The following is a 25926-nucleotide window of genomic DNA, read 5'->3' on the forward strand; positions in this document are numbered from 1 at the left end:
CTTGAGTATGATGCACTAAGAAGAAAATTAATTGCTTGAATCATTTTAATAAAAGTAGCCAGAGTTTTGTGTGGCATTTGAAAGTGGGACATAACTCCAGATGAGTGTGGGGGCTATAAGTTAATATTGATTGGCTCATCACCATTCAGGATGGTGTGATTTAACCTCAACCAACAGGTGTGTGATTGACTGGCCCTGCATTTAGTTGCTATCTTGCCTCATCTTTTTCTAGGTTCTTCTCATCTTCTTAACTAAATCAGCTGAATAATCCGTAAACCGAGTCTTTATATCTGCAGGACATTCAAAGCTTATTGTTTTACACAGGTAGCAACATTACTTCAAAGGAGGTTATGTTTTAGCCAGTGCACATAACAACACATAACTTGAAGGCCTTTTCAAGACGTGTTTCTGCCAGGAAAGTATAGTAGATGCTTTGCTTCTAAGATGTGGTTTAAGAAAACAAAATAACTTCTGGATTTTATCAGTCCAATGGATCCACTCCACAGCATTGTATAGGTCAGAATTGGAAGGAAGGTGGCATTGGTGAATGAGACTGGGACATTGGTGGGAAAAAAGAGGACCAAGATTCTTAATCTAATATAATTCAACATAATTATGAATGAGACTATGGAGAAAATGAAAGCTCTTGATTCACCATGGCCATAAATGGTTTCTTCCAGTGATCCAAATGACTTTCTTCAAGTGATTAAATTGATTTTTAAATGGTTTTTCTTATGTGAGTGTTTTTCCCCCTTTTGTGTTCTAATTAGTGATTAATGATTTCTGTTTGAGTGTTCTGTATTTGTTGCTACTTTCCATTTGATGATTATGTACTTTGTAGTGGCTTAGTAGTATTTAGATGAAAACATATTTGAGTTTCACAAACACCCAAGTCTGGAAACATTGTTATGTGTTTTATTAAACTTGGCAGATTCTCAGGCTTTAAATCAAATTATGAATATGACTGGTAGAGGCTGATGGGAGGAATGTGGCATTGCCCCATCATACAGCCCCCTACACTCTACAGTGAAGTCCAACAAAACATAAGAAAACACCAGTCAAGAACTAATTTGAAAATATTATGATGTTCAGTTGTAACATACATTGAAATCAATGTAGGGGGTAGGCAGAAACAAAATGTAATCTGCTCCTCTCAACATCTTGGTTATAAGCAATGACTTCACTAGAATGTAGATGCATTCTTTGGGGGAAAACAATTTTGTGGACTGCACCTCTACAATGCTTGCATTAGCTTAATGGTCTGATCTTTGGAGTACATCACTGGCATTTAAATGTACGGTTAGCATTTCTCCCCTGCATGAGCCCTTCTAGTCTCAAGAGATGGACAGAGCATCCTCTTTGGCAGTTCTCTTGAGAAAGAGTCAACTGGTGGAGTTTTCTGTGCTTGTCTTTCCTTTCCTCCTCCACATGCAGCTGCTGGGTGACCTTGGGCTAGTCATACTTCTTTGAAGTCTCTCAGCCCCGCTCACCTCACAGAGTGTTTGTTGTGGGGAAGGAAGGGAAAGGAGATTGTTAGCCACTTTGAAACTCCTTCGGGTAGTGATAAAGCGGGATATCAAATCCAAACTACTATTCCTCCTCCTCCTCCTCCTCCTCCTCCTCCTCCTCCTCCTCCTCCTCCTCCTCCTCTTCTTCTGTAGATCAGCTTCAGCTTCTGTTGTTGCTAATCTTTTGATTGTATTTTTTTAGTGATTTTTTAAAAAAGTGAACCACAGTTAACAGAGAATAAGAAATGGAAAATGGATGAGATAGTTCCTCGACTATCTGCTGGTGTTGGAGGGAGCTGGCTTTAGAATTACTTGGAGCTCTTCAGCAGCAGAACACAAAAGTAATTCATCCTTGGATTAAAATTCAAGGGTACTTACATTCAGAGTAGATTCACTGAAATCAGTAACTAAAATAATTTTAATGGGTCTACTCTTTGTAGGATTTAGTTGTGTGCTGCTATAAATATTTTACCACTGATGGGTAATGGTCTAAAAACAACTATTTCACAAACAATGCTTTGACGATTTTGGGAGCAATCTCCCAACATAAGCGGACTACTACAAAACAAGGTTTGGGGGCAAACATATGTCAGTTGAGGTAGCATATCTGTCTGCCTGAGTGCAAACAATGTGGGAGAGTGTGTTGTCATTATGCCCTTCTACTTGGCTTCCCAGAGGCACTTTGCTGGCTTCTGTTGGAAACGAGAGGATGGACAAAATGGATGCTTAATCTGATTCAACAAAGCACATATTGTTTAAAAACATCCATACTGTACTTAATCCTTACAGTATTAGCAGCCTTAGATCCACTTCTTTCTTTACAAACCAATCTTTTCTGTGAATCCTTTGGCTTAACTCCTGAGTTTCTATTTATACAAGCCCAAATATATCTAACTTGAGGATGGGGCACCAGATTGCTGCTGGACTCCAACTTACATTAGTCCTAACCAGCTTGGGCCATGGTTAGGGATGGTGGGACTTGGAGTCCAGCAATATCTGAAGGGCCACGGGTTCCTCACCCTTACTCTGACTAAATCAAATGCACATGTTTCCCCGTGGCCTCACCCCCCATCATCTTGTTTGTAAAATGCCGTGCACATCGATGACACAGTATACAAAACTGATTATTTATGTAACTCTATATAACTTAACAGCCACCACCGTCTCTTGAATGTTGTAGCGTTTCACATAAAATATCTATAAAGCTTAAACATGCCGTGACCAAAGTTCATAACAACTTGGTGTGTGGTTAGTTGTCTGATACTTTTGAATTTTCTGAATGAGCTTTGGTTTTGAAGATTAAAGCCTTATAGGATGAGTTTGGAAGTTTAATAGAACGGATGGGGTGCAATAAATATTACAGAACACTGTTAGACGAGAAACCACATGTTTCCTTGAGAAATTAGTAAGTTTGGTTGCCATGTGATGTGCCTGATAATGAAATTGGGAAGGGGGAATGTGAGTTTGTGTGATAATGTGGATTCTAAATGCTAGATAATTAATGAGTGTGTTGGCTAGCGTTCATATTCAGCTCTAGCCAGAACACTCCAGTTTCTGAATTGTGTCCAAGTTTTCCTATATATGTGCAGCTTGTGTAGGAAACACACAGTCCACTCTTTTGTTGCTGCTGTCCTCCTACACTTGTGCCTGATAGAGAGTGGCAGCATTTGTGTGTGGGGAAGTAACAACACTTTAGAAATATGGTAGATTTAGGAATGCTGGAGAATTCCATCAGAAATGGAAACCGGATCAGAAATCACAGCAATTTTTGTGTTCATCAGAGGTCTGGAATAGGACTCAATCAAGTGAATACGCATGGTATTTGCTATCATTTTTAAGTTCGTGAACATTATGTAAATAATTACATTATTCTCTGCATTGTTTTTGTTGTTCCATGGAAACTGAATGTGTAATTGATTATAGAATTATATTTATTAGATAATTAATTACATTCATTTTGGCCATAGCAAAGCCTGAGAAGAACAACATTTTAGTTTTAGTGGAAGCTGAACTGCCACTTCAGAGAGATTATCCCGCTGCTTCTCAGATGGTTATGGGACATTGTGCAAGACCTGATCTTGGTGATGTAAGCATTCAGTTTAAGTTCATATGGGGAGAGGCAGTTCTTTTAGTTATCTGTGTCCCGGTATATGTTAGCCCAGTACTATGCTATCTTCTAGTTGTGTTTCCTGTCCTTGCTTAGGGATCAAGGAATCAACAATATTGTAGTTTGTCAAAAGGCATAATGATACCCGAGTCCACTGCCTTTTAGATTCTTTAAGATTATATTCTTTCCTATGAATGCCACTGTGCTGGAACCACATAGAATAATGATTGTGTGACTCTACCCTCTGGCTCATGCATTAGCGCAGGCTTGCATGAGTGCAGGTTGAAGTTATTGAACTACAACTCCCAGTATCCTTAGCCAGTTTCATCTTCAGATTTGCAATCTTGAATAAGTGGCAAAAATAAGGTGCACATCTAGGATGATCAAGAATTATTCTTAGTGAATACTTTTATAAATTAGAAAATTGGAACAGAATTGTTGCTTCTAATTCTGGCAACTGATAGGTCCTTCTTTCTTAAAACACTATATGTGAACTAGGCAGTTGAGTGAAGCTTTCGTTGGCTAGTAATTCTGAAGTCATGCCTTGGAAGGCTGGATTGTTTCATCACAGGACCATAGTTTAGCAATTTAGAATTATTTTAGGAAACAACATAGATCACAAATTACTTTGTAATTGGATAAAAATGAAATATTGCTTATCTCTTGGGCAGGCCAACATATTAGGTATTAAACCCTGAGGGGGTAGAGTGGGTTACAGATACGCTTTTGAACACACACCCTATGTAAAAGAATCTCTGGAAATCTGGAGTAGTCAGTGTGGTGCCGTCTAGATCACAACTCTGATATGGCTATGTTGAGTAGCAATGACAGAAATTGTTGTCGAAGAACATCTAGAGGGTACATCTGCTATAAGTAAAAACAACAATTCTAGCACATCACTTAGATATGTCTTGAAAGATAAATGCTTTTATATAAGATTATGTTCCAGCCAACCTCCCACCTCTGTGGTAGTAGTTGGTTTTTTGTAGTGTTTTATTTCTAGGTAGGGAAACTTAGAAATGTGATTCCCTACTTGTAATTTTCCCTACTTGGGCAGACTTTAATGAAGTTTGAAGCAAGAACAAACAAGCGAAGATGAAAAAAACCACACCTATTGTTTTGTTCTAAATATGGCATTTCATGTGCATTCTTTGACAAAGGAAACAATACAGTCTTCTGTTTAGTGATCGTTTATTACAAATATGTATTTATTAAAACATTTCAACCTCGTTGAACTCAAGTGAGTTAAAACAGACATTGCCAATGTAATGCTAGCATCTTTTCTGATTATTTTTTTTTAAGGCATTGAAACTATTGACTGCTGCTATTGTTGCGATAGTACATGCCATAGAATAGTCAGTGTGTGAATAAACATTTCCCTTTGTCTGTCCTGAAGCTATTTCATTGAGGGACTCTACCACTCTGTATCTATTTTCAATTCTGTAAATCCTTTCTCAAGCAGAAAACAAGTCCAATATTCTGTAGTTTTCCACACCAAAAAAATGACATGGGGGGATGTGCAGAGCTCTCCATTCAGGAGTAGGGAGTGCAGCATACAATCATATGAATTTGAAAGGTTCAGGGAAACTCTTGTGCTACCCTGGATGATTTTTCCCTTTCTAAACTCTTTTGAATCTTTATAAACTCCAGTGCTACTGCATGCATCTTCTTATTTAGGTTTTTTAAAAAATGTATTATTTGTATTTATTTCCTGAAATTTATACACCACTTTATTGTAAAACAACAGGTCAAAGCAGTTTATTAAACAAAATGAAGCAAATAAAATTATCAATAAGAATTAATAACAATAATTTAAGACTTTCAGAAAGTTAAATGAACAATAGATTGAAAGCTGCCTCCGTTCCCAGTTTTAAACACTGCATGTTCGGGTGAATTCCTGAACATAGTTCCTGAATTTGGGTAGTTTCATCCCAAGAGATACCACCAGGCAACTGTGCTCTGTCTGAATGGATAACTGCTCCTGCTCTCAATCTATGTACTCATTGTTCGCGGAAAGCTGACTTCAGTATGCAAAGCTGGTTTTATACCTATTCAGAACTATGAAACAGAGGTACAGTCTCCAAAAGCTGTGGCTGTGTTTTCTTGAGTTAACAAGTAGAATTAAAGTGTTAATACAATACAAGACTTTTGGCCTTTTGCCCAATATGGCATTGAAGTGCCTTGCATATAAGCACAACTCAGAAAACAGAGCACGGAAGTAAAAGAGACAATGATTCTGGTCTTGCGTCTTGTTGTATCCTTATAACTGCAGTGCCCAGGACAAGATGCAAAACAGCTGTTGCTGTTCATTTACAAGTGGTTTAAAATGGTTCAGATAGCTTCAGAGAGCCAGTGTGGTGTAGTGGTTAAGAGCGGTGGACTCGTAATCTCATACAATCATAGAATCATAGAGTTGGAAGAGACCACAAGGGCCATCGAGTCCAACCCCCTGCCAAGCAGGAAACACCATCAGAGCACTCCTGACATATGGTTGTCAAGCCTCTGCTTAAAGACCTCCAAAGAAGGAGACTCCACCACACCCCTTGGCAGCAAATTCCACTGTCGAACAGCTCTTACTGTCAGGAAGTTCTTCCTAATGTTTAGGTGGAATCTTCTTTCTTGTAGTTTGGATCCATTGCTCCGTGTCCGCTTCTCTGGAGCAGCAGAAAACAACCTTTCTCCCTCCTCTATGTGACATCCTTTTATATATTTGAACATGGCTATCATATCACCCCTTAACCTCCTCTTCTCCAGGCTAAACATGCCCAGCTCCCTTAGCCGTTCCTCATAAGGCATCGTTTCCAGGCCTTTGACCATTTCCGACAACACAGGAGGCAGCAGTTACTGGACTCTGCAACCACAGCAGGTGCTGTGATTCTCCAATGCTTTGACTTCATCCCTAGAGGCGCACTCCATTGTCTCTCGAGACAGATGGATGCCAACAATGGTAGCAAAACTTGAAGACACTGCTTTTCATTTTAAAATGTAATTGTAAATTGGAGTACTGCAAATCATAAATTTGGTATTAAACATAGTTACTGTGAAGTATCTCTCATCCTTTTTTGGAAGTATTTCTGTTTTTCTGTTTCTACTTCTAAAATATCTCCCTTTGCTTCCAGTGGGAATTATATTTCTCCAAGCAATTATTTAGACCTGTATTTGAAACCTACTCTCTTAAAAGCCTAATTCAGCCATTATTGCGGAAGCTAGGCATCTATTAATTTGTCTAGCTCTCGCAAGCATATGCTTTCTTAATTTGATGTGAATTAATAAGAGATTTATTTTATGAGATCTGTTTGAAGGAGACAACACTATATCTCTGAAGGATTTAAGATGTCTTATTATTTAAAGGATTGGGAATAGTTAATGCTTGGGGAGTTAATTTAAACACAAATGGACAAGGCACAACAGAATGTGCTTTTTTTCCTACAAAGGTTGAAGCACTCTGGTTAAAAAAAATGCATGTCTTTTTAGTTTATAATGGTCTAAGAAGTCTTCAGAAAAAAATCCTGCAAAATGTCTAGAGTGGTGTTTTAAGGCTTGTTTACTTTGGTGTATATGCATGGTAGGCTGTGGTTTCTGTTGTATGTAAGTTCTTGAATGTATGATAACGTTGCACAAACTTTTACTCTTCTGTTATCATTTATCAGCTGCTGATACCATTTCTGCTGCTACATGCATAAACAGAAACCGCAAGACTGCAAATATACTATGCATTTACTCCAGTCTAAACATGAACTTAAGAGTTTCCCCAGACACTGCTTTCCAGGACTCCGCACACCTATTCAAGCACAAAGTGTAATTACTTTCTTAAGGGACACCAGCAAATTGATAAAATAATTAATTACCAGTATTGTAATGATTTTGTACAAATCTGTGGTGTGGTTCCTCTTGTAATACTGTGAGCTTTTAATCACATTGCAGAAAGGATTACACAACATTCATTATGCTCAAAAACATGGCTGACAATGGCAGTCAAAATGGTCAGTGGGCTGGAGCAGCTCCCTTATGAGAAAACATTGTAACATGGGAAGCTGTTTAGTTTAGGGAGGACAGCTAGCAATGTCATAGAAGCATAGAATTGTAAAGGTGGAAGGGACCCCACGGGCCATCCAGTCTAATTCCTGCAATGCAGGACATATGAGATATGTTAAATTATGTAAAATTATGCATGGTGTGGAGAAAGTGACTAGGGGAAAGTTTTGCTTCCCCTTTCAGAATGCTCAAATTCTGTCTATTGAAGCTGTTTAGCCAGGGAATCTTAATGAGTTCAGTGTCACAAGATCTGATGATAGCCATTAGCTTAGATAGCTTCAAGATGGGTTTGGACAAATTTGTGGAAGATGCAAAGCTGTCAGTGGCTACGAGTCATGATGTTTATATGCTGCTTCCGCATTTCATATGTCTCTCAACGGCCAGTTCCTGGGAGACAATAGTGAGAGAGGGCTATTTCTTTAGTGCTCTTCTTATTGGCCTCCTGGTGGCATCTGGTTAGCCACTGTGAGAAACAGGATGCTGGACTAGACATGATTTTGGACTTATGCTCTCGTGAGTGACATCTTCACCCAAGTGTTTAAGCCTTCGTTTTAAAAGGAGCTATATTCTGAAGTTAGAGACATCAAAGTAGAGACATCACCTTGCCAACAAAATAGTAAAAGCTATGGTTTTCCCAGTAGTGACGCATGGAAGTGAGAGCTGGACCATAAAGAAGGCTGATTGCCGAAGAATTGATGCTTTTGAATTATGGTGCTGGAGGAGACTCTTGAGAGTCCCATGGACTGCAAGAGGATCAAACCTATCCATTCTTAAGGAAATCAGCCCCGAGTGCTCACTGGAAGGACAGATCGTGAAGCTGAGGCTCCAATACTTTGGCTACCTCATGAGAAGAGAAGACTCCCTGGAAAAGACCCTGATGTTGGGAAAGATGGAGGGCACAAGGAGAAGGGGATGACAGAGGACGAGATGGTTGGATAGTGTTCTCGAAGCTACCAGCATGAGTTTGACCAAACTGCGGGAGGCAGTGGAAGACAGGAGTGCCTGGCGTGCTCTGGTCCATGGGGTCACGAAGAGTCAGACACAACTAAACGACTAAACAACAAGGACAATATTTTGAAGTTGCCAGCTGCTGGTGCTGCTTCCCACTATACCACTATAATAAAACATAAGCAAAGGTTGCACAGAATACAGTGGTGACATTGCCTGTGTCGTCTGCTGTGCTGGCGTATCTTGTCCTTTCATACTACCTTCTGGATATTGGGTTATAGCCAATGCTTGTCCTACTTGGAGTAGACCAATTGACGAATTTGTCTTCTCTGTTGTCTTCTCAAAGGCACCTTGAAGCATTTTTCTCCTCTTAGTTAAAATTTATGTCTAGTGCAAACCCTGGGTAACTCCTTTGCATACCACATACGCCATTAAGACTGTGGTAGCCTAGGAAGCTGAGAGAGCACAACTTGGGCACAGCAGCATGGACAACAAAATGTATGCAGCCCTCACCCCCTTCCCTGTGATTTGACTTTAGGCTCCTAAACCGGGGAGCAAGCAACATGGATGCAGGCAGGGCTGCAAGCCTGATTGCTCTGCAGTCCTCTGTGGCATGGGGTGGTCAACCATGCTGTGCAAGACTCGCCTGAAAAAAGCCCTTAGGAGATATTTAGCCATTGTTCTGCCCACAGAACGGATAAAGCCACAAACCACCTTGCATTATCTCAGTCCATTAAACAGGTGCACTGAGAATGTTGAACATCGGAGCATGTTGTGGCCAGATTACATTTTAGCGTAGGATTCCTAGGCTAGTCAGTGAATCTCAAAGGGCTTTGTGGCTACAGAAGAATTAACCATCTACAGCACACCAAGAAGAAGAAGAAGAAAATAAAGCAGTTATGATGTTGAATAGTTGACCATTTGTGTTGTGGCTCCATTACGTCATCAGACTCCCCAAAGGAGGGTCAGCGAAAAATCTACTCTGGACCCACTGTGAACATTTCACATCTTTGCTAATAGTAATTGATACATCTCTCTGCTGTGAAATTCATCCAATGCTTTTAAAAAGCTCTCTGAGGTAGTGGCCATCACTGCATCTTATGCTAAGAAATTCAGTGAGTTAAGTGTTGAAGGAAGGAAGCTTTTTTCCTTTGGGTTGAAAACGAATGTTTCATAGGGATGTCTGAGTTTTGGTGGAGGTGGGAGAGGTTTTTTTATTTTTTTAAAAGTAACATTTAGGGGCCTAGGAGGCTGCAATATACTGAGTCCATCTAGTTCAGGATTGTCTACCATGATTGGCAGAATTCCCAAGGATTTCAGACAGGAGCTTTTCCAAGGCCTATCCAGAGATACCAGGATGTGCTAAAAGAGTCCTTCAGTATAGTTATGTAGAGATGGATGAATTATTTATTTCTTTAATTGCATCCTTTTCCATTTCTCTATTTACCAGGGTTGTGTTTTTTTAAACCACCCTTTACATAGTATAGAAATACATATTTCAACGTGTATTTTCACTCAAAATACATAATTAAATGGGTATTTTATTTCAAGTTAATATTTGAACGCATGTTTTGATAAGTTTAAGATATTTGCAAGATTTTGAGCAGTAGAAATATGGTGGATAATTAAATTCTGATCTGTGCATTAGTCTGAGAAGTGGGGAATCCGTCTATTTTGTATAGGAACTCACCGTCTTCTTCAAGCATCCCTAATCATAGAGACTGAACTGTTAATGTTGCATCTCATATTCAGATATTCATCTTTTCTCTTTGGTTTTGTGTTTTGAAAGTTTAGAGAAGTTAAAAGTAATTTTTAATTTTTATAAAAATTAATAAACATATCTACACTGTAAGTCTGCAGGAAGTACATATAATTTTAGGAGCAGTCATCATAATAGCTACCATATACTAAACCCCACCTCCGTCAGTGGAAAAAGATGCTGTCAGCAAAGCAGATTTCTTAGGGTGGAATTCAGCGTCCCACTTTTGTGAGCATTTTAGCTCGCCAGTCGGAATGATGCCCCTCTCCTGCCCCTTTGTCCTGTTTTGGGTGTTCTCCTAATACACACACTCTGAGCATGTTTCAGGAAGTGTGGGGTAAAGGATGGGGGGGAAGAACACTCTGAGCATGTTTCAGGAAGCATGGGGAAAGGGTGGGGGAAAGAGGTTGCAGCCCTTACACTTTATAGGTAAGTCCAGTGGCGTAGTGTGGGTTGTCAGCACCCGGGGCAAGGCAAGTAATTTGTGCCCCCTAACCCGTGGATTTGCGCCCCCTAACTCTAACCCCCAGATGTTGCGCCTGGTGCGGCCGGCCCTCCCTGCACCCCCCACGCTACGCCACTGGGTAAGTCCAGTCCTTAATTTACAGTCACTGGTAGTTTGGAAATTATGTCATCATTATTAAAGGTTCAGAGTGCTTGCCACCTATAATGTTGGGAAGAACTGAACCAGCAAGATGCAAAAATCTGTTTTTATAGATATCATCTCTCCCTCTGGTTTTGATGGATTTTGGTAGATGGTGATGATTAGGAGAAGGATTGCCTCTAAAATTGCCCGGTGCTGTTCAATTAAACATCAACAACATGAGCCCCGCCTGCAGACTTAGTCTAAAGATGTTTGTTTTATTTTTGATAAGTATTAAACTTTTAACATAAGCCAAAAATACTACTTCCCCAAATATTTTTCAGTATTTTTGCTTTTGGATACAAACATCTGTCAATAAAAATGTAAGATTGCTGTAAATTAGGTGAACCTAATTAATTATCCAATAAGAAACTGCCATGCATGGAGTGGAGAGACAGCCTGCCAGTCAGTGCTGATTAAATCTCCCCTCATTTTGTGTGGCAGTGTGGGATCCAGCCTAAGCCCTATTTAAATGAGTGCTCGCTATGCCAAAGCTACACTAAAGAAGTATGTGATTAATTGTTTCCTAACCTTGCATATGCTTAATGTAAAAAAAAAAGAAAAAAGTTTTTGATCCTCTAGCAGGTATTTCTCTCCTCTGGAGGGAGAATAATATGAAATTACACCTTGGTTGCTTTGTTTTAACATGAAGCTCACACCTACACCCTCTGCCAGATTCAGTAGGCTGAAAATAATTTTGGTTCCAGTTGTTATAATAACATTGCACCATATAAAGCCGTTTCATCAGATGATCTCAAAGTTCTCTGCAGTCTATTAATTAATTAAAGTTTACTCCCTAGAGTGGTAGGAAAGTATTAATAGGTATGCATTATGTAGAGCCTCTGAGAACTCAGTTTGGCGGCGGCGGCTGCATTGTTCTTGTCTTGCCCCAGTGAGATTTGGACTTGCATCGCTCTGTATCTATGAAAAATCTCAGGAAAATTAGGAGAACTTGGCTTGCAGTTAGTTGAAAATATCTTGCACATCTTTACTCAGTGCAGCTACACTTTAATAGAACTATTTGCCTTGTCTTGGACTTATGGTAGCGGACCCCACCCACTTAGAATGTGCAGTGACATTACTTTGCATCATGAGCCGCGCTTGCAGTCCAGCTAGGTTTCTTGCCATTGCTACACAGCATAGCGTTTATGTAGCTTTCCAGGTGGGAAGGGCCTCTAGCTAAGGAATACAGCATGGTGTATGTTGAGGAAGGAAAGGATGACGTAATGCATAGCTAGAGACTTGCTACTTCCAACTTGAGATACACATGTTATTTCCATGTATTGTGGTATTGAACCTTTAGGTTTCTATACAACCTTAGTTAATTTTGGAGGAGCTTGGTAGGTTGCACTAGAGCTGAGCTGAATTTTTGTGAGCCTTTACTTGTTCTTTTCTATTAGCATAGCCCTTGATTCATCACTGTGTTCCTCTGAGTTTGTAGTATTATTATATGTAAATAATAGAACTGGATGGCCAAATTATTTACCAGAAAATGAGAACTAGTCTTTAGGTAATGAACCACTTGCCATTGCTTTTGAGCAATTTTCTCCCATGAAATCTAGAACTAAGTCCTAGAGCTGTTGGGAGTTTTACTGTGTGACATGCCCACTTGCTTTAAAAAATGAGTTTCACATAACTTTGTGAAAGATTATCAGCATTGTTAGAGGCTGTTGCTTGGGACGTTATACAGCATTTGACTGCACCAGATGACAGAACATAACTCGGTGCTACAAGCCTTCCCTTTCCATCATACACGTGACTATGCTTCTCTGCTACTAGGCAGACCATAGGAATAATTCCTTCCTTTCTCCGTTGGCCTGAGTGACTCCAAGACTGTATTCTGACACCTGAGTTGCATTTGGTTTATCTTAGCGTCACACATGGTCAGGTTTGGATATAAAATGGGCCTGGAGGGTTAATTTTTAACGCATAAAAGGAGCGGGCAGAGAATGAGAAAATAACTAGCCCCCAGTCTAACTTACCTTTCCGTGTTCCACTGCTTTAATACCAAAGCTGTCTCACTTCCGGTATTAGAGCTGAGCTCTAGGATTGTGGGGGATTGTTAAAGACGTGGAAGGCATTCATTTCAGTGCTTAAAAGTTAACCCATCTTATCTGTTTTGTAGCTGACTTGATAAGCATATGTGTAATAAATATGTATATGCCTGGCTGTATTGTTAAAAAAAGTACTATTAACTCTCCAGAAAGGACTACCCTTACTACAAATCTATCCTAGACATAAGGGTGTGTGTGTGTGTGTGTGTGTGAGAGAGAGAGAGAGAGAGAGAGAGAGAGAGTGTAAGCTGAAGAGAGTAGCTTTTCTGATTGTGGTACACTGGGAGATGCCATCAGGGTATATCATGTCACAGGCTGAGCTGGGCTGATACAAGAGGGATTGGGGTGGGAGAAGCAAAAGAGAAGAAAGAATTGTCATTTTGTGACAGAGTTATTGGAAGGTAGTAGTGATGCATCACTTTTGAATTAAGCTATGACACCAAAGTTTCTTGATACTGCCCTCTTGATGGGCCAAAACTGGTTGCCATACAGCTGGATACCTACAAAATATTGGGATCAGGATTTGCGAGAATGTCGATGCAAGAAGGAGTGCATATGGAAAAGGGCAAAACATGCTGAATGCTGTGTATTTTTCTAAACGTGAGAACTGTTTGCCGCAGCCACCATTTGCTGTAGTAGATCTAATGCTGCATAGAAAGCAGACATAATCATGTTTTTAAGTAAGGAAAAACCCCAACTGATCGTGAATGCATAATTTAGGAAGGAAATCTTTTTTTTTTCTTTTGCAGATGTGCAGATCAGCTCTCAAAATGTCTTCTGTGTCTTCCGTGTACCTCCTAAGCCAGTTGCGTTAGCCCTCCTGCTAGCTGACTAATAGAATTAATAACTGTAAAAGCAAAAAAAACAAAAAAGCATTCTAGAGCCACATGCCTTATGAAGTCAATGCTGGGTATGATTTTAAAAGTATGTAATCTATTTTTTTTTTCCAAGTGGAAATGTTAACTGGAAAACTTCTTGGCACGCTATAAAGCATTGTGCAATCTGTTATTTGTCTTACAGATAATAATTGCAGAATGCTTATATGCTTTCTCTGTATTCTCACTCTGTCTAACATGACTTGCCAGTAGATAGTTTCTTCCATTTAGAAGTACTGCAAATGGGCTTTTATTTAGATAATATGTCTTCTTGAAAAATGATATTGATAGTGTAGAAGCCAGAGGAAAAGCATATCTTTCTTTAAGGGTAGAGTATCATAGATACAGTCCAATGAAACTGCAGTTTTTAGGAGAAAAAAATATTAGGAAGGGGTGGTGGAAGGGTGATGAGCCTAATATTAGCATCACAGATTCTTCTTCTCATACGAAAATATTGGCAATTATTTCGAGATTTTAGAAAGGAGGGGGGGGGGACTTCAAAAAAGTTTTTGTGTATTTTGCCTCACCCAGCCCATGGCCAGCCATCTGTTTCAGCTCTTCCTAAGCTCCCTTCTTCTCAAATCCCATTGGGATGATAGTACCCAAGGGGTGTGGCTAGCTTCAGTATAGATCAGGAGGTATCTTCAGCAAGGCGATATTCAGCCCACCCAGTTGTTGAACAACGTGGTGGTACTGTGCTTACCATAAAAACCTCTTTCTTTGTAGGGGTTGACTCATTTCCCCCATTTTGAGACCCTAGGCGGCCAACGTGGTGCCCTTCAGATATTGTCAGACTACAGTTCCCATCATCCATAACCAATGGCCATGCTGGTTGAAGGTGATGGGAGCTGGAGTCCAGCAACATCTGGAAGAGAGCACTACGTTGGCTAGCCCTGTTCTAGGCAGTAAAGTTATAACATTTTAAAAGTACTGTAAAATTATAGCATGGAAGTTACTGATAAGATTCTCATTGGAACATTATGTTTGCTTGATAACTATGAGATTAGACCCAGACCATGCAAAATATGAAAGAGTGCATAGTTTACTGTTTGTTTTAAGAAATTCTGGATGCAAAGGATCTCTTATGTGAGCAACACTCATCTCAAAACATAGCTCATATAGCCTATAGTAGCTCATATATATTTTTAAGTTCCATATCTGTTTTTGCAATTAAGGGGTTTTCTCATCTTAAAGCAAAGAGTGGCATAGGGTTCAGCAGTAGGAAGCACCCCCCCCCAAAAAAAATCTGGTGTGTGTGAGTGCATGTATGAGGCTAAATACTGATCTCAGTATGACACATCAATAATTATTTATTCTAATAAGAATTTTTTTAAAAAAGAATTTAGCATGGCATTACTGGGATTCTTTTACAGAGATGTCGAGCTGCTAACTGATGCATAGAACTGGAGATTACCAGTGATATTTTAAAATTTGTTTAAATTACTTTTTAAATTACATGTTGCTATTTCTGTAAGATTTAAGTCAAAATGAGTGTGCCAGAATTGTAACTGTGCCCAAGTAAGTGTGCCACTGATAGTATCCTGTGTTTTATAAAAGCTTGTTGGTGTTTTGTATCTGGCAGAAACTGCACCTTTATGTTTAAGGGTGAGGGGTGGCATAAATTGTGTAGTTTAAGCAGTCTAATCGTTTTTCTGTTTCTGCTTTCAGATATGGTCCGGAAAAAGAACCCCCCTCTAAGAAACGTTGCTAGTGAAGGTGAACCCGAGACCCTCAAGTCGCCGGGTCCTGAAAGTGACACTATTGAAAGGCAACGAGAATTTTCTGCCGGTCAGATGCAAGGGAACGCTGAGCAGAGTGAGGCTGCGGAGCAAACTGACAAGGAGGGGTTTTGCACGCATGTCCCAGAGTCATCTCCCAGCACTAAAAAGGACTTTAAAAGCTCCGCAACAAGCGAAAAGGCTGGCTTTAATTATGAAAGCCACAATAAGGGAGGAAATGTTCCATCCTTCCCTCATGATGAGGTGACAGACAGAAATATGCAGGGCTTCTCATCTCCAGCTGTTGGGGGAATCTCAGAGTCCTTGAAGTCTCCTCTCAGATCAGATGCAGATGACACCCAAGATGTGATCTGCACCCCGCCAGGAGATCTGTCGGAGAAAAGCGATGAGCATCGCACATCACCAAAATCTATGGACGAAACAGTGCATGTGCAAAGTGGTCAAGCCGAGGGCCGGGGTTCGAGCCCGGGTTCGGTGGCCTCAAAAAACCCACAAGTGCCTTCAGATGGGGACGCAAGGCCAAGCAAATTGAAAGCAGATTTGCTGGCAAACGAGAACCCTGATATGGCGCCTCTGTCTCCAGAGCTTCAGGACTTCAAATGCAACATCTGTGGCTATGGTTACTATGGGAACGACCCCACAGATCTCATCAAACACTTCCGCAAGTACCACCTCGGGCTGCACAACCGCACCAGGCAGGATGCTGAGCTTGACACTAAAATTTTGGCTCTCCACAACATGGTGCAGTTCAGCCACTCCAAAGACTTCCAGAAAGTCAATTGTTCTGTGCTGTCAGGGGTCCTGCAGGATATCAATTCCCAAAGGCCTGCCCTGCTAAACGGGACTTATGATGTGCAGGTTTGTATCTCGTACTTCCATACCTCCCTGTGCGCTTCTTAACAAGAAAAACATGGGGACACAATTTTAAGCCTGCGTAATGAATCTCATGTGAGCTGCTACGGCCACATCAATGCCACTTAAGTTACTGCTTTTCAAGTTTGGTCTGCATGAATTCATCGTTTATTTCACACATTATTCAGAAGCAGGCTTAGGTTTAGCACTGTGTACCTAACAAGAAGCCTCTCAGTTACAGATAGGTAGCCGTGTTGGTCTGCCATAGTCAAAACAAAAAAAAAAAATTCCTTCCAGTAGCACCTTAAAGACCAACTAAGTTAGTTCTTGGTATGAGCTTTCGTGTGCATGCACACTTCTTCAGATACTGAAGAAGTGTATCTGAAGAAGTGTGCATGCACATGAAAGCTCATACCAAGAACTAAAGAAGCCTCTCAGTGAGTGACTCCATGGTTAAGTTTGGATATAATGCTGTGCCACAGTTTTACTTTACAAAAGTGAGCTGCTTGACCAATCACTACCTCTTCTGGTGTTTACCAGAGGAGGAGATTGGAAGCACCTAGGCCCTGATATAAAGTAAGTAGAGTTTGGTGTTACTCCCAAAATGAGCTAAACTCTGGTTAGTTTTTAAACAGCTTTGATAAAAAAAGGCATTTTGATTTGGGCTTGCTTCAATAAACCGTAGTCTAAATTAACTACACTTTGTCCTTATTGGATGAAACAGGAATTAAAAGGAAAAGACCTCTAGGTGCACAGAAAAGGGTTTATTAGGCCCAGCGTACAAATTCTTCTTTGGGGCACTCCTAATAGTTATTTATCTGATTTGTAAAATGCTGTTTAAGCTTGCTGGAGGAAGAGAGCAGAGGAAGAAGCTTTCGAACCTAAGGCCTTAGCATTCTCATTCCCATAACGGTATACTGCGGTTTAATGTTACGTTTCAAGCCCGGTCACATGTTTGCAAAAACTTGCTTGCTGCATTAGCACATTACATTTTCAGTTCTCTGCTTAACTGAGTCGGGGATAGTACATTTTAAGTTAGTCGGGACTGAATCCCAAATGAATCAGATCAGATAGTGATGACTTTTCATTTGGTTTCAATGGGACTCAGTCATGACTAATTATTCCTGGATTCAGGGCTCGTAGTAATGGGTAATGACTGAAGGAATCTTCAAATCATGATTCCCTTAAGGATAGGGCTGCTCATATTATTTGGTGATGAAAGTATCCAAATTCCTCAAGATAAATTATGTAAACAGATGCAGTGCAGAGAATCACAGAGTTTGGAAGGGATCACAAGGGCTTAGCTAGTCCAATCCCCTGAAATTCAGGAACCTTTTTACCCAATGTAGGGCTGGAACCCATGACCATGAGATTAAGAGTCTCATGCTCTTATTGGCTGAACTATCCTGCTTGGTTTGATGGGTCAATTCAGGAACCTTTTTACCCAATGTAGGGCTGGAACCCATGACCATGAGATTAAGAGTCTCATGCTCTTATTGGCTGAGCTATCCTGCTTGGTTTGATGGGTCATAGAAAACTATCTTGTCCAGCCTCTCACTCAATGCACAATCTATTGTGCAGTATGATGCAGGGCTTCTTATTGTATTCTGTGTCTGATAGTTGATTTTGATTTTTTTTTACGGGGGGGGGGGAACAGGCAGGGGCAAGCTCTGGCCCTCCAGATGTTTGGGACTACAATTCCCACCATCCCTAGCTAACAGGACCAGTGGTCAGGGTTGATGGGAATTGCAGTCCCAAACATCTGGAGGGCCGGAGTTTGCCTAGAAGCCATAAGTTTGTATCCAATGCTAGTTCTAGTCAGAGCAGATCTATTTAAATTAATGAACCTTTGTTAGCCATATCTATTAACTTCAATGGGCCTATTCTGAGTAGGACTAGCATTGGATACAGTCTGGAATCAAGATGGTGGTATGAAAGGGCTCCTTAGCCCTTCTTCCAACCATGGAATGGGGAAAATGTGACTTTCCAGGTGTTTCTGGACTAGAAGAAGAAGAAGAGTTTGGATTTGATATCCCGCCTTTCACTCCCTTTTAAGGAGTCTCAAAGCGGCTAACATTCTCCTTTCTCTTCCTCCCCCACAACAAACACTCTGTGAGGTGAGTGGGGCTGAGAGACTTCAAGGAAGTGTGACTGGCCCAAGGTCACCCAGCAGCTGCATGTGTAGGAGCGGAGACGAGAACCCGGTTCCCCAGATTACAAGACTACCGCTCTCAACCACTACTAGCACTATGATCAGGCCCGGGACGATTTGTGGGATAGCATCAGTTGTCAGGTCAACCTCTTGCCTGGTACAAATGGGCCTTTTGTGTTATGGACTTGATGGGGTCATGATTGTACCCTTATGTGGCACCCTAATGGTTGCTGGCCCAACTCTTGTCTTCCTTGCACAGATGTAATAATCTGTTGGCAATCTGTGGTAGGATGGGTATGGGGACGCTTAGGGATGCTTAAATGGCAGACAGCCAAATGTGCCATGGCTTTATTGGCAAGGGGGATGTGCCTTCAGCAGTTTCGGCATGTAAGTCTCGCTTCGTGCCATGTGATTCTAAAAATGGGAAACATGCAGGTTTGGTCGATCATATCTGGGGGAAAATACAGTCCTATGGGAAATAACTCTCTTGAAATAATGTAGCAGAAAATTAGTATCTGGATTATTTTAAATGAACAATCTGATCTCTGCTGGTTGCTGGAAGCCATGGCTTTTCTTATTGATTTTTGATGGAGCAAGGAACATTAAGTCTTGAGGACAAGGAGTGTAACTGATCTGGTGCCAGGCCTATAAGGCTTACATTTCCGGACAACAGAAAGCCATCTGAGCATTATGAGAGTAATATTCCATAATAAATCCTAGCACACTTCATCATCATAGTAGTATGCATGGAGAAGCAGGCCTGTATTTTTTCTTAGGCACTGTGGCTATTCTTTTCAGTTTTGCTTCTGCATACTCTGCAGAGTATGTTATGGGTGGAGGTGGGGAGTGCATAATTCCGTAAGTTATGTGCTCTGCAACTTTATACTAATTTGCCTAAATTCCCAGCTGAATTCCTCTCATCTCCAAACACTGTGCCTTGCTGGAGTCTCCACGTGTCACAATGAGGTTTTTAATTTTCATTGCGCTGGCTTTGCCTTAGAATTCTGTTATCATTCACAACCACTTTGTTATGTAGGCTAATAATAAATATTATTCTAATTATTTTGCCATCATGGTACAGTGTGTGGCTTTCTGCTCTTCCACCACGTACCCTTTAATGCTTTTAAAAAAGGGGTTTGTTTTGTTTTTGTTTAAATGGCATTCCCTCTCCAGTAACCAGGACAAAAGAGAGCATGTATTGCTAACCACAAATGAAGCAGTCCAATTAAGTGCAATCAGGCCAGTTGGAAACAATAATACAAATTTACTAATTTATTAGTGATAAAATTAAATGATTTTCTATGTGGTACTTCATCTAGAGATAGTTTTATTATAAATTATGAGTGCTATTTTTTCTCAGTTAGACTCAATCATGCCACATCCCCCTAACTACTTTACTTTACTTTTTGGGGTCTCGATGTTTGCTGTCTGAATGGCATAATTTGGTTAAAGAGAAACCTCACCAATAGTGATATAATTAAAGTCACATATTTCACAGACATTTCACTAAGAACATCAAAGTAATATAGAAAACTTGAATTTTTGCTTGCTGGAAACTTCAGGTTAATTCTATAAAGCCTGTTGAATTAATCTATTGCGTCTTTTGACAGTTTCAGTTCTGTAGAAAAAGGCTGGCTCTGTTTGTAGCTTGTTAAAACTGCAGTGTGACACACATTTGGTTTATTTCAGCACCTGATGACAGGGCTGTAGGGAGATTCTGTGAACCCTTTCACAAGAATTTATCCTGTAAAGGTTTCTTATGAAATGACTGTCTGGAATATATGCTGGGTTGCAAAAACTGCTAGTACTCTTGCAAGTAACGTGCAAAACAAATAATAAGCTAAACCTATGGCTTGTAAATAATATTGGCATGATGTGTTAAACAAGACACAGCAGTTTTTAATTACAGTGATAGTTCCTGGGAATGCCAATATTTAATGATGGATCCAGCAGTAAGGATGGTAGGAACGTATGATTAAGGGGCACAGAAACATTAACCTCCGAGCAGGCATAATGGTGTGAACATTAACTGGGAGATGTGGGCAATTCAGAAACTGATTTTGTGTTTCTTTAGAACATACTATTTAACTAACTGATTCAGGCTTTCAAAAAGATTGTGATAGTCAATATACAGGAATTTGATTTTTTTTTATTTTTTAGCATTCTCTTACATCTTCCTAACAGTGATATTGTTAGGTTCTTTGTTATTTATGGGCAAGTTTGTTCTTGATTAGATTGGACTGGATGCTTTTTCTGGGCGGCATTTTCTGAAATAAACCAGATGTGCGTGATATCTCAGATTGAACAAATAGAACTAGAAATAAAACAGATCAATGAAGACCGTACTCGTTTAATAAGGCTTGGCAACAAAATGCTGTAAGGAAGACAAAAAAGGGGTAGGAAACAGCGCACAGATAATCTAGTTAAGATCAGTTCTTTCCTCCAACCAGAAATATAGTCTAAAATAGACCAGACACTCCTATATGAAGCTAGTAATTATTTGATAGAAACAGTTGGCTCTGGAATCTTCTTTCATTCGTGTGTGTGTGTGTGTGTGTGTGTGTGTATGCATGCTAACTTTTCCTGGTGAGTTTGGGGAAAAAGAGCATTAAATATTCACTCATTCCAAATGTTAGACTTCACCACTTGTGCATACACCAGATGTTGATGCCAAACATGTAAGAAGATAAATAACTGATTAATATTTTCATGCTTCGCAGTAAATGCTGAACAGATTTTATAAACATGCAGTAAAAGGATTGCTGAAATTCCCTCCAGTGCCCACACATTTGTCTTGCGACCTTGCCTATTCTGGAAGTTGTTTCCACCCTCCACCCCCCAATGCTGTTTCATTTGAAATGGATTGCGATTCAGTAACTCCCAGTCTTGGGGGAGGAATAACTAAAGCTTCAATCTTGAGCATGCTTAACGAATGGTAGAACTTAATTACTAGTATATTTAATGCTTCTAATTTATACGTTGCATTTCAAGTGTCACTTACTTCATCTTAATACTTTTTCCAAGAACCTGGCCAATATCATTACTGCCATATTGTAGATGGAGGCTGACATCGAAGAGATGGGGTTAAATAAGGGTACCTAATTAAATTTTGGTTGTTGTGAGATTGAAATGATGGACATCTGTCTCATAGCTCACACGCTTTAACTAGCACACTACAGAAGCTTCTGCAGGTCTAGTAATATATGGATATACTTATTCATTTAAAGTATTCGTATCCTGCTCTTTAGCCAGAAAAGGCCCCCAGGCTTGCGGTCTAAAAGGCAGGACACAATAGGAATAAGGATTTGGAGGGGGGGGGGGAGATGCCATCAACAAGGCTGCCCCTAAGTGCTCTCTCCAGCATTGAGGTCTAGAGTGCACATTTGGGTAAGGAAGCAAACAGAAACTAGAATACAAGTGACACTAATCTGATACTGAGGTCAGTATATAAGCGCTATAGCATGTGCTTATCACTTGGTGGTTATGGCAGTGAATTTCCTATCCAAACAGCCACCTATCAGTGCTTTTCAGAGTGCTTAAAGGACAAGTGTGTTCTGGTCACAGATAGTAACATCTGAACCACCTGTCACCTGCTTGGACATATTTGCTTAGCGGGTGGCGCTGTGGGTTAAACCACAGAGCCTAGGATCAGAAGGTCGGCGGTTCAAATCCCCGCGACGGGGTGAGCTCCCATTGCATGTTCCCTGCTCCTGCCAACCTAACAGTTCGAAAGCACGTCAAAGTGCAAGTAGATAAATAGGTACTGCTCCGGCGGGAAGGTAAACGGAGCTTCCGTGCGCTGCTCTGGTTCACCAGAAGCGGCTTAGTCATGCTGGCCACATGACCTGGAAGCTGTACGCTGGCTCCCTCGGCCAATAAAGCGAGATGAGCGCCGCAACCCCAGAGTCGGTCACGACTGGACCTAATGGTCAGGGGTCCCTTACCTTTATGAAGATACAATTGCTTGCCTCCACTTCAGCCTTGGTGGCACTAGTGGTTATAATTTCAGAGGAGGTCCAAAGAACTGACTGACCCTTATTGGAAGGATCAGTTTCAGTTAATGTAGCCTGCAGATGTGGACAAGAGGCTTGGATGAGTATGGCCAACTACTCGACCCTTGCCCTTCATGGCTGCTTACAGGTAGCTGGAGGGATTTGGCAGAGTGGGTCTATTGGGTAGTTAATGTCTCATTGCGGGGAGGGGTGTGGTCTCCCCTACTTTGAAAGAGGAAGTGATGCATCTCCTTCTTAGGAGGAAATGAATTCCACAGGGCTACATGATCCATAATGAACCAATTGGCTAATCAAGATTTATATGTTCTCCCGGGGTTATGGCAGTCTGGGCTTAAATCTGCTCTGAATCATGGGATAGTATTATGTTGTAGTACTGAAATGATTGTATGGTTGTGTTGATTTTGTGATATTTTATTTGCTGTACTGTTTAAATGCTTTATTATTTTAATGAAATGTTTTTACTGACTACAGTGAAACCATTCTGTGGACACTTGGTGATGAAAAGTGGTATATAAATGTTGATTATATATATATATATATATATATACTGCATTAAAATAGTCTTGGCAGAGAAAAACATTCTACAATGAAGGTCTACCATGTAAAAATCATATTCCCAGTGAGACAAATACTTTCCAGAACAGGGAAGTTTAGACCAGTCAGTGACAAACTGTGAAGGATGGTGTGCAGCGGAGCTCATGAACTAAGTTAATTCCACAATCTGAGTGTAGCCATTGAGAAGGTGATCATTTGTCCTGACCGCTTGTGTCTCAGCCATGGATGGGACATGGAGATATGATGGAGATTTATGTGCCCTAGAATTTACCCTGAACTATCTGCACTGCACAGGGGTTCCTTCAAACTATCCTGGAAAATGTTCCATTGAAGGTTGAATGTTTTTCTTCATTAGTTTATGAAAAAAAGAACAATTAACATCTGGACTATACTTTCAGTAATGGTATCTTCAATTTCTATATTGTTCTGTAAACTTGGACCACAATCCATATACCTTCCAATGGTGTGTGCCTTGTTGCTTTCATGCATGATGGCAGCCAAACCTCAAAGTGGATTGCACATTGCATTTCGGATGTAGTTGCATTTCACATGTTTGGGGTGGAAAAAAGGATTGCTAAAAGTAATAATACTGTATAATAATAATTTATTATTTATACCTTGCCAATCTGGCTGGGTTTCCCCAGCCACTCTGGGCAGCTTCCAACAAATTATTAAAATACAATAATCTATTAAACATTAAAAGCATCCCTAAACAGGACTGCCCTCAGATGTCTTCTAAATGTCAGGTGGTTGTTTATTTCCTTGACATCTGATGGGAGGGCGTTCCACAGGGTGGGTGCCACCACCGAGAAGGCCCTCTGCCTGGTTCCCTGTAACTTGGCTTCTCGCAGCGAGGGAACTGTCAGAAGGCCCTCAGCGCTGGACCTCAGTATCCAGGCAGAATGATTGGGGTGGAGACCGAGTATACCGAGTCAGCATCAACTCTAGATTGTAATCCCCTATTTATTAATTTGATGGTCATTTTCAAATTTAATGACCATGCACTTCAAGTAGGGACTATATGCAAAATTGTTTCCTTGTGGTGTTGCCAAGGCTTCTTTTTTGTTTTGATCTGTTAATTAGGACTTGCCTATTAATTTATCAGCTAATTAAGGATTTACATACTGATTTCAGGTATATAGCCTCCCAGCCATTATCTGCATTCGGGTGCTGTATTTTCTTGACTTACTTCCATAGGAACTAAAATACGTTGTCACATTTGTCGAAATATGAATCTCATTTGCAAGCTGGATGCAAACTTATTTCTGAAACTCATTAGCCTCTTGATTTGTTTCTCTGTCATGGTCTGCAGCATCAGTCGTAAGAAGCTTGGCAGCCTCCGGGTACTGATTTATACAGATTCAGTTTCCAAGGAACAGCCAAGATCGATCCTTCTCCCCCTCTCCCCTTCTTCTTCTTCTCTCCCTTTCCATTTCAAAGATTAACATTGAGTAAAAATACTTAACATTGTTTAGAATGGAACAAATTCCTTTTGGCCACCATCCTGCTTTGAGTTTTCATAGCGGTGGACCTGCAGGGTATATGGCACTTGGCGTGGATGCAGGAATTCGTTCACATGAAATAATTGTAGGATTGGGGTCTTTGTTTGAAAGTTTTAACAGACCAACCCTGGAAAGATGTTTACATCAGGGTGAAATAAGCATGAACCTAATTGGAGGGTTTAATATGCATGAACCTAATTGGAGGGGCTGAGAGCAGAGTAAGAGTTTCACTAGTTCCCCCTTTCTCTGTAATGTTTCAGTGGATGGTAACAACTTGTACATGCACTCTGATTTATCTATATTAACAACACCCCATTATTCTGGGGTAGCTAATCTGATATAGATTCTATTTTGATTCCATATTCAAAGCACTGCTGTCACCTAGAAGTATTCGTAAATAAACTTGCCCAAAAGAGAGAGGCAGAGACAGAATTCATCTCCATATAGTCATTGAAGACTTGATAATGGTGTGGCTGCATTCAGAGTCCTTTGTACAGTTCCTGTCACCTTGGGAGACAGTAGAATTGGAAAAAGTGCCTCAAAGAGTAACCAGAATGATCAAATAGTTCAGGCACCTGCCTTTCCTTAAAGGCTAAAGCAGGGATACCAAATGCGATGGCTTCCAGGGGTTATTGGACTCCCAACTCTTTATCAGGTCCAGCCAGCAAGACTAGTGGTCAGGGATAATGGAAGCTATAGTCCAATAACATCTGGAGGACCCAAGATACCCAGCCCCAATTGATGGAATTTGCTGCCGGAACATGCACTACCAGAACATGCCGCTGGTTTGGCTGTCATTAAAAGGGGATTAGACAAATTAATGAAGGCTAGGCCCATCAACTACTGTTATCCACAACAGCTAACTGGAACTTCCAATAATGTGCAAATGAAAACAAGTTGCAAGGAGAAGAAATTGGGGCAGGTATTGCTTTATTGTCTATTTGGGCATTCTTCAGAGGCAACTGGCTTGACTGCTGTAATCACCATGATGCTTTACTAAATGGACCCTTGCTCTGATCCAACAGGACTCTTCATGTTCTCATGGCAAGGTTAAGTGAACTTGAGCGTTGTGCTGACTATTATCCTAATTCATGTTTTTACTTATAATACATGTTCAGAGTCTTTTTCAGTACGTCCAATGCTGTTAGTTTGAAGCCATGATCACTGGAGGCATGTGAAATGAT

The 25926-nt window shown here is 40.5% G+C and overlaps 1 protein-coding gene across 5 annotated transcripts in view; it reads left to right on the top strand.

Annotated features, from left to right (window-relative positions):
- Positions 1-25926, top strand: part of TRPS1 (transcriptional repressor GATA binding 1) — a 232240-nt gene that overhangs the window by 46765 nt on the left and 159549 nt on the right. For 2 of the 5 annotated variants that reach the window (XM_081918655.1, XM_081918659.1), the window contains exons 2-3: positions 13804-13964; positions 15569-16526. In XM_081918655.1, coding sequence (XP_081774781.1) covers positions 13942-13964; positions 15569-16526 — 981 coding nt within the window. In that variant the 5' untranslated portion in view covers positions 13804-13941. Of the gene's footprint in view, positions 1-13803; positions 13979-15568; positions 16527-25926 lie in introns of all 5 variants that reach the window. The other 3 variants (XM_081918656.1, XM_081918657.1, XM_081918658.1) reach the window with 3 other exon arrangements.

This window comes from Podarcis melisellensis (genome assembly GCF_964234715.1).
Source record: "Podarcis melisellensis genome assembly, chromosome: 7".
Lineage (NCBI taxonomy): Eukaryota > Metazoa > Chordata > Lepidosauria > Squamata > Lacertidae > Podarcis > Podarcis melisellensis.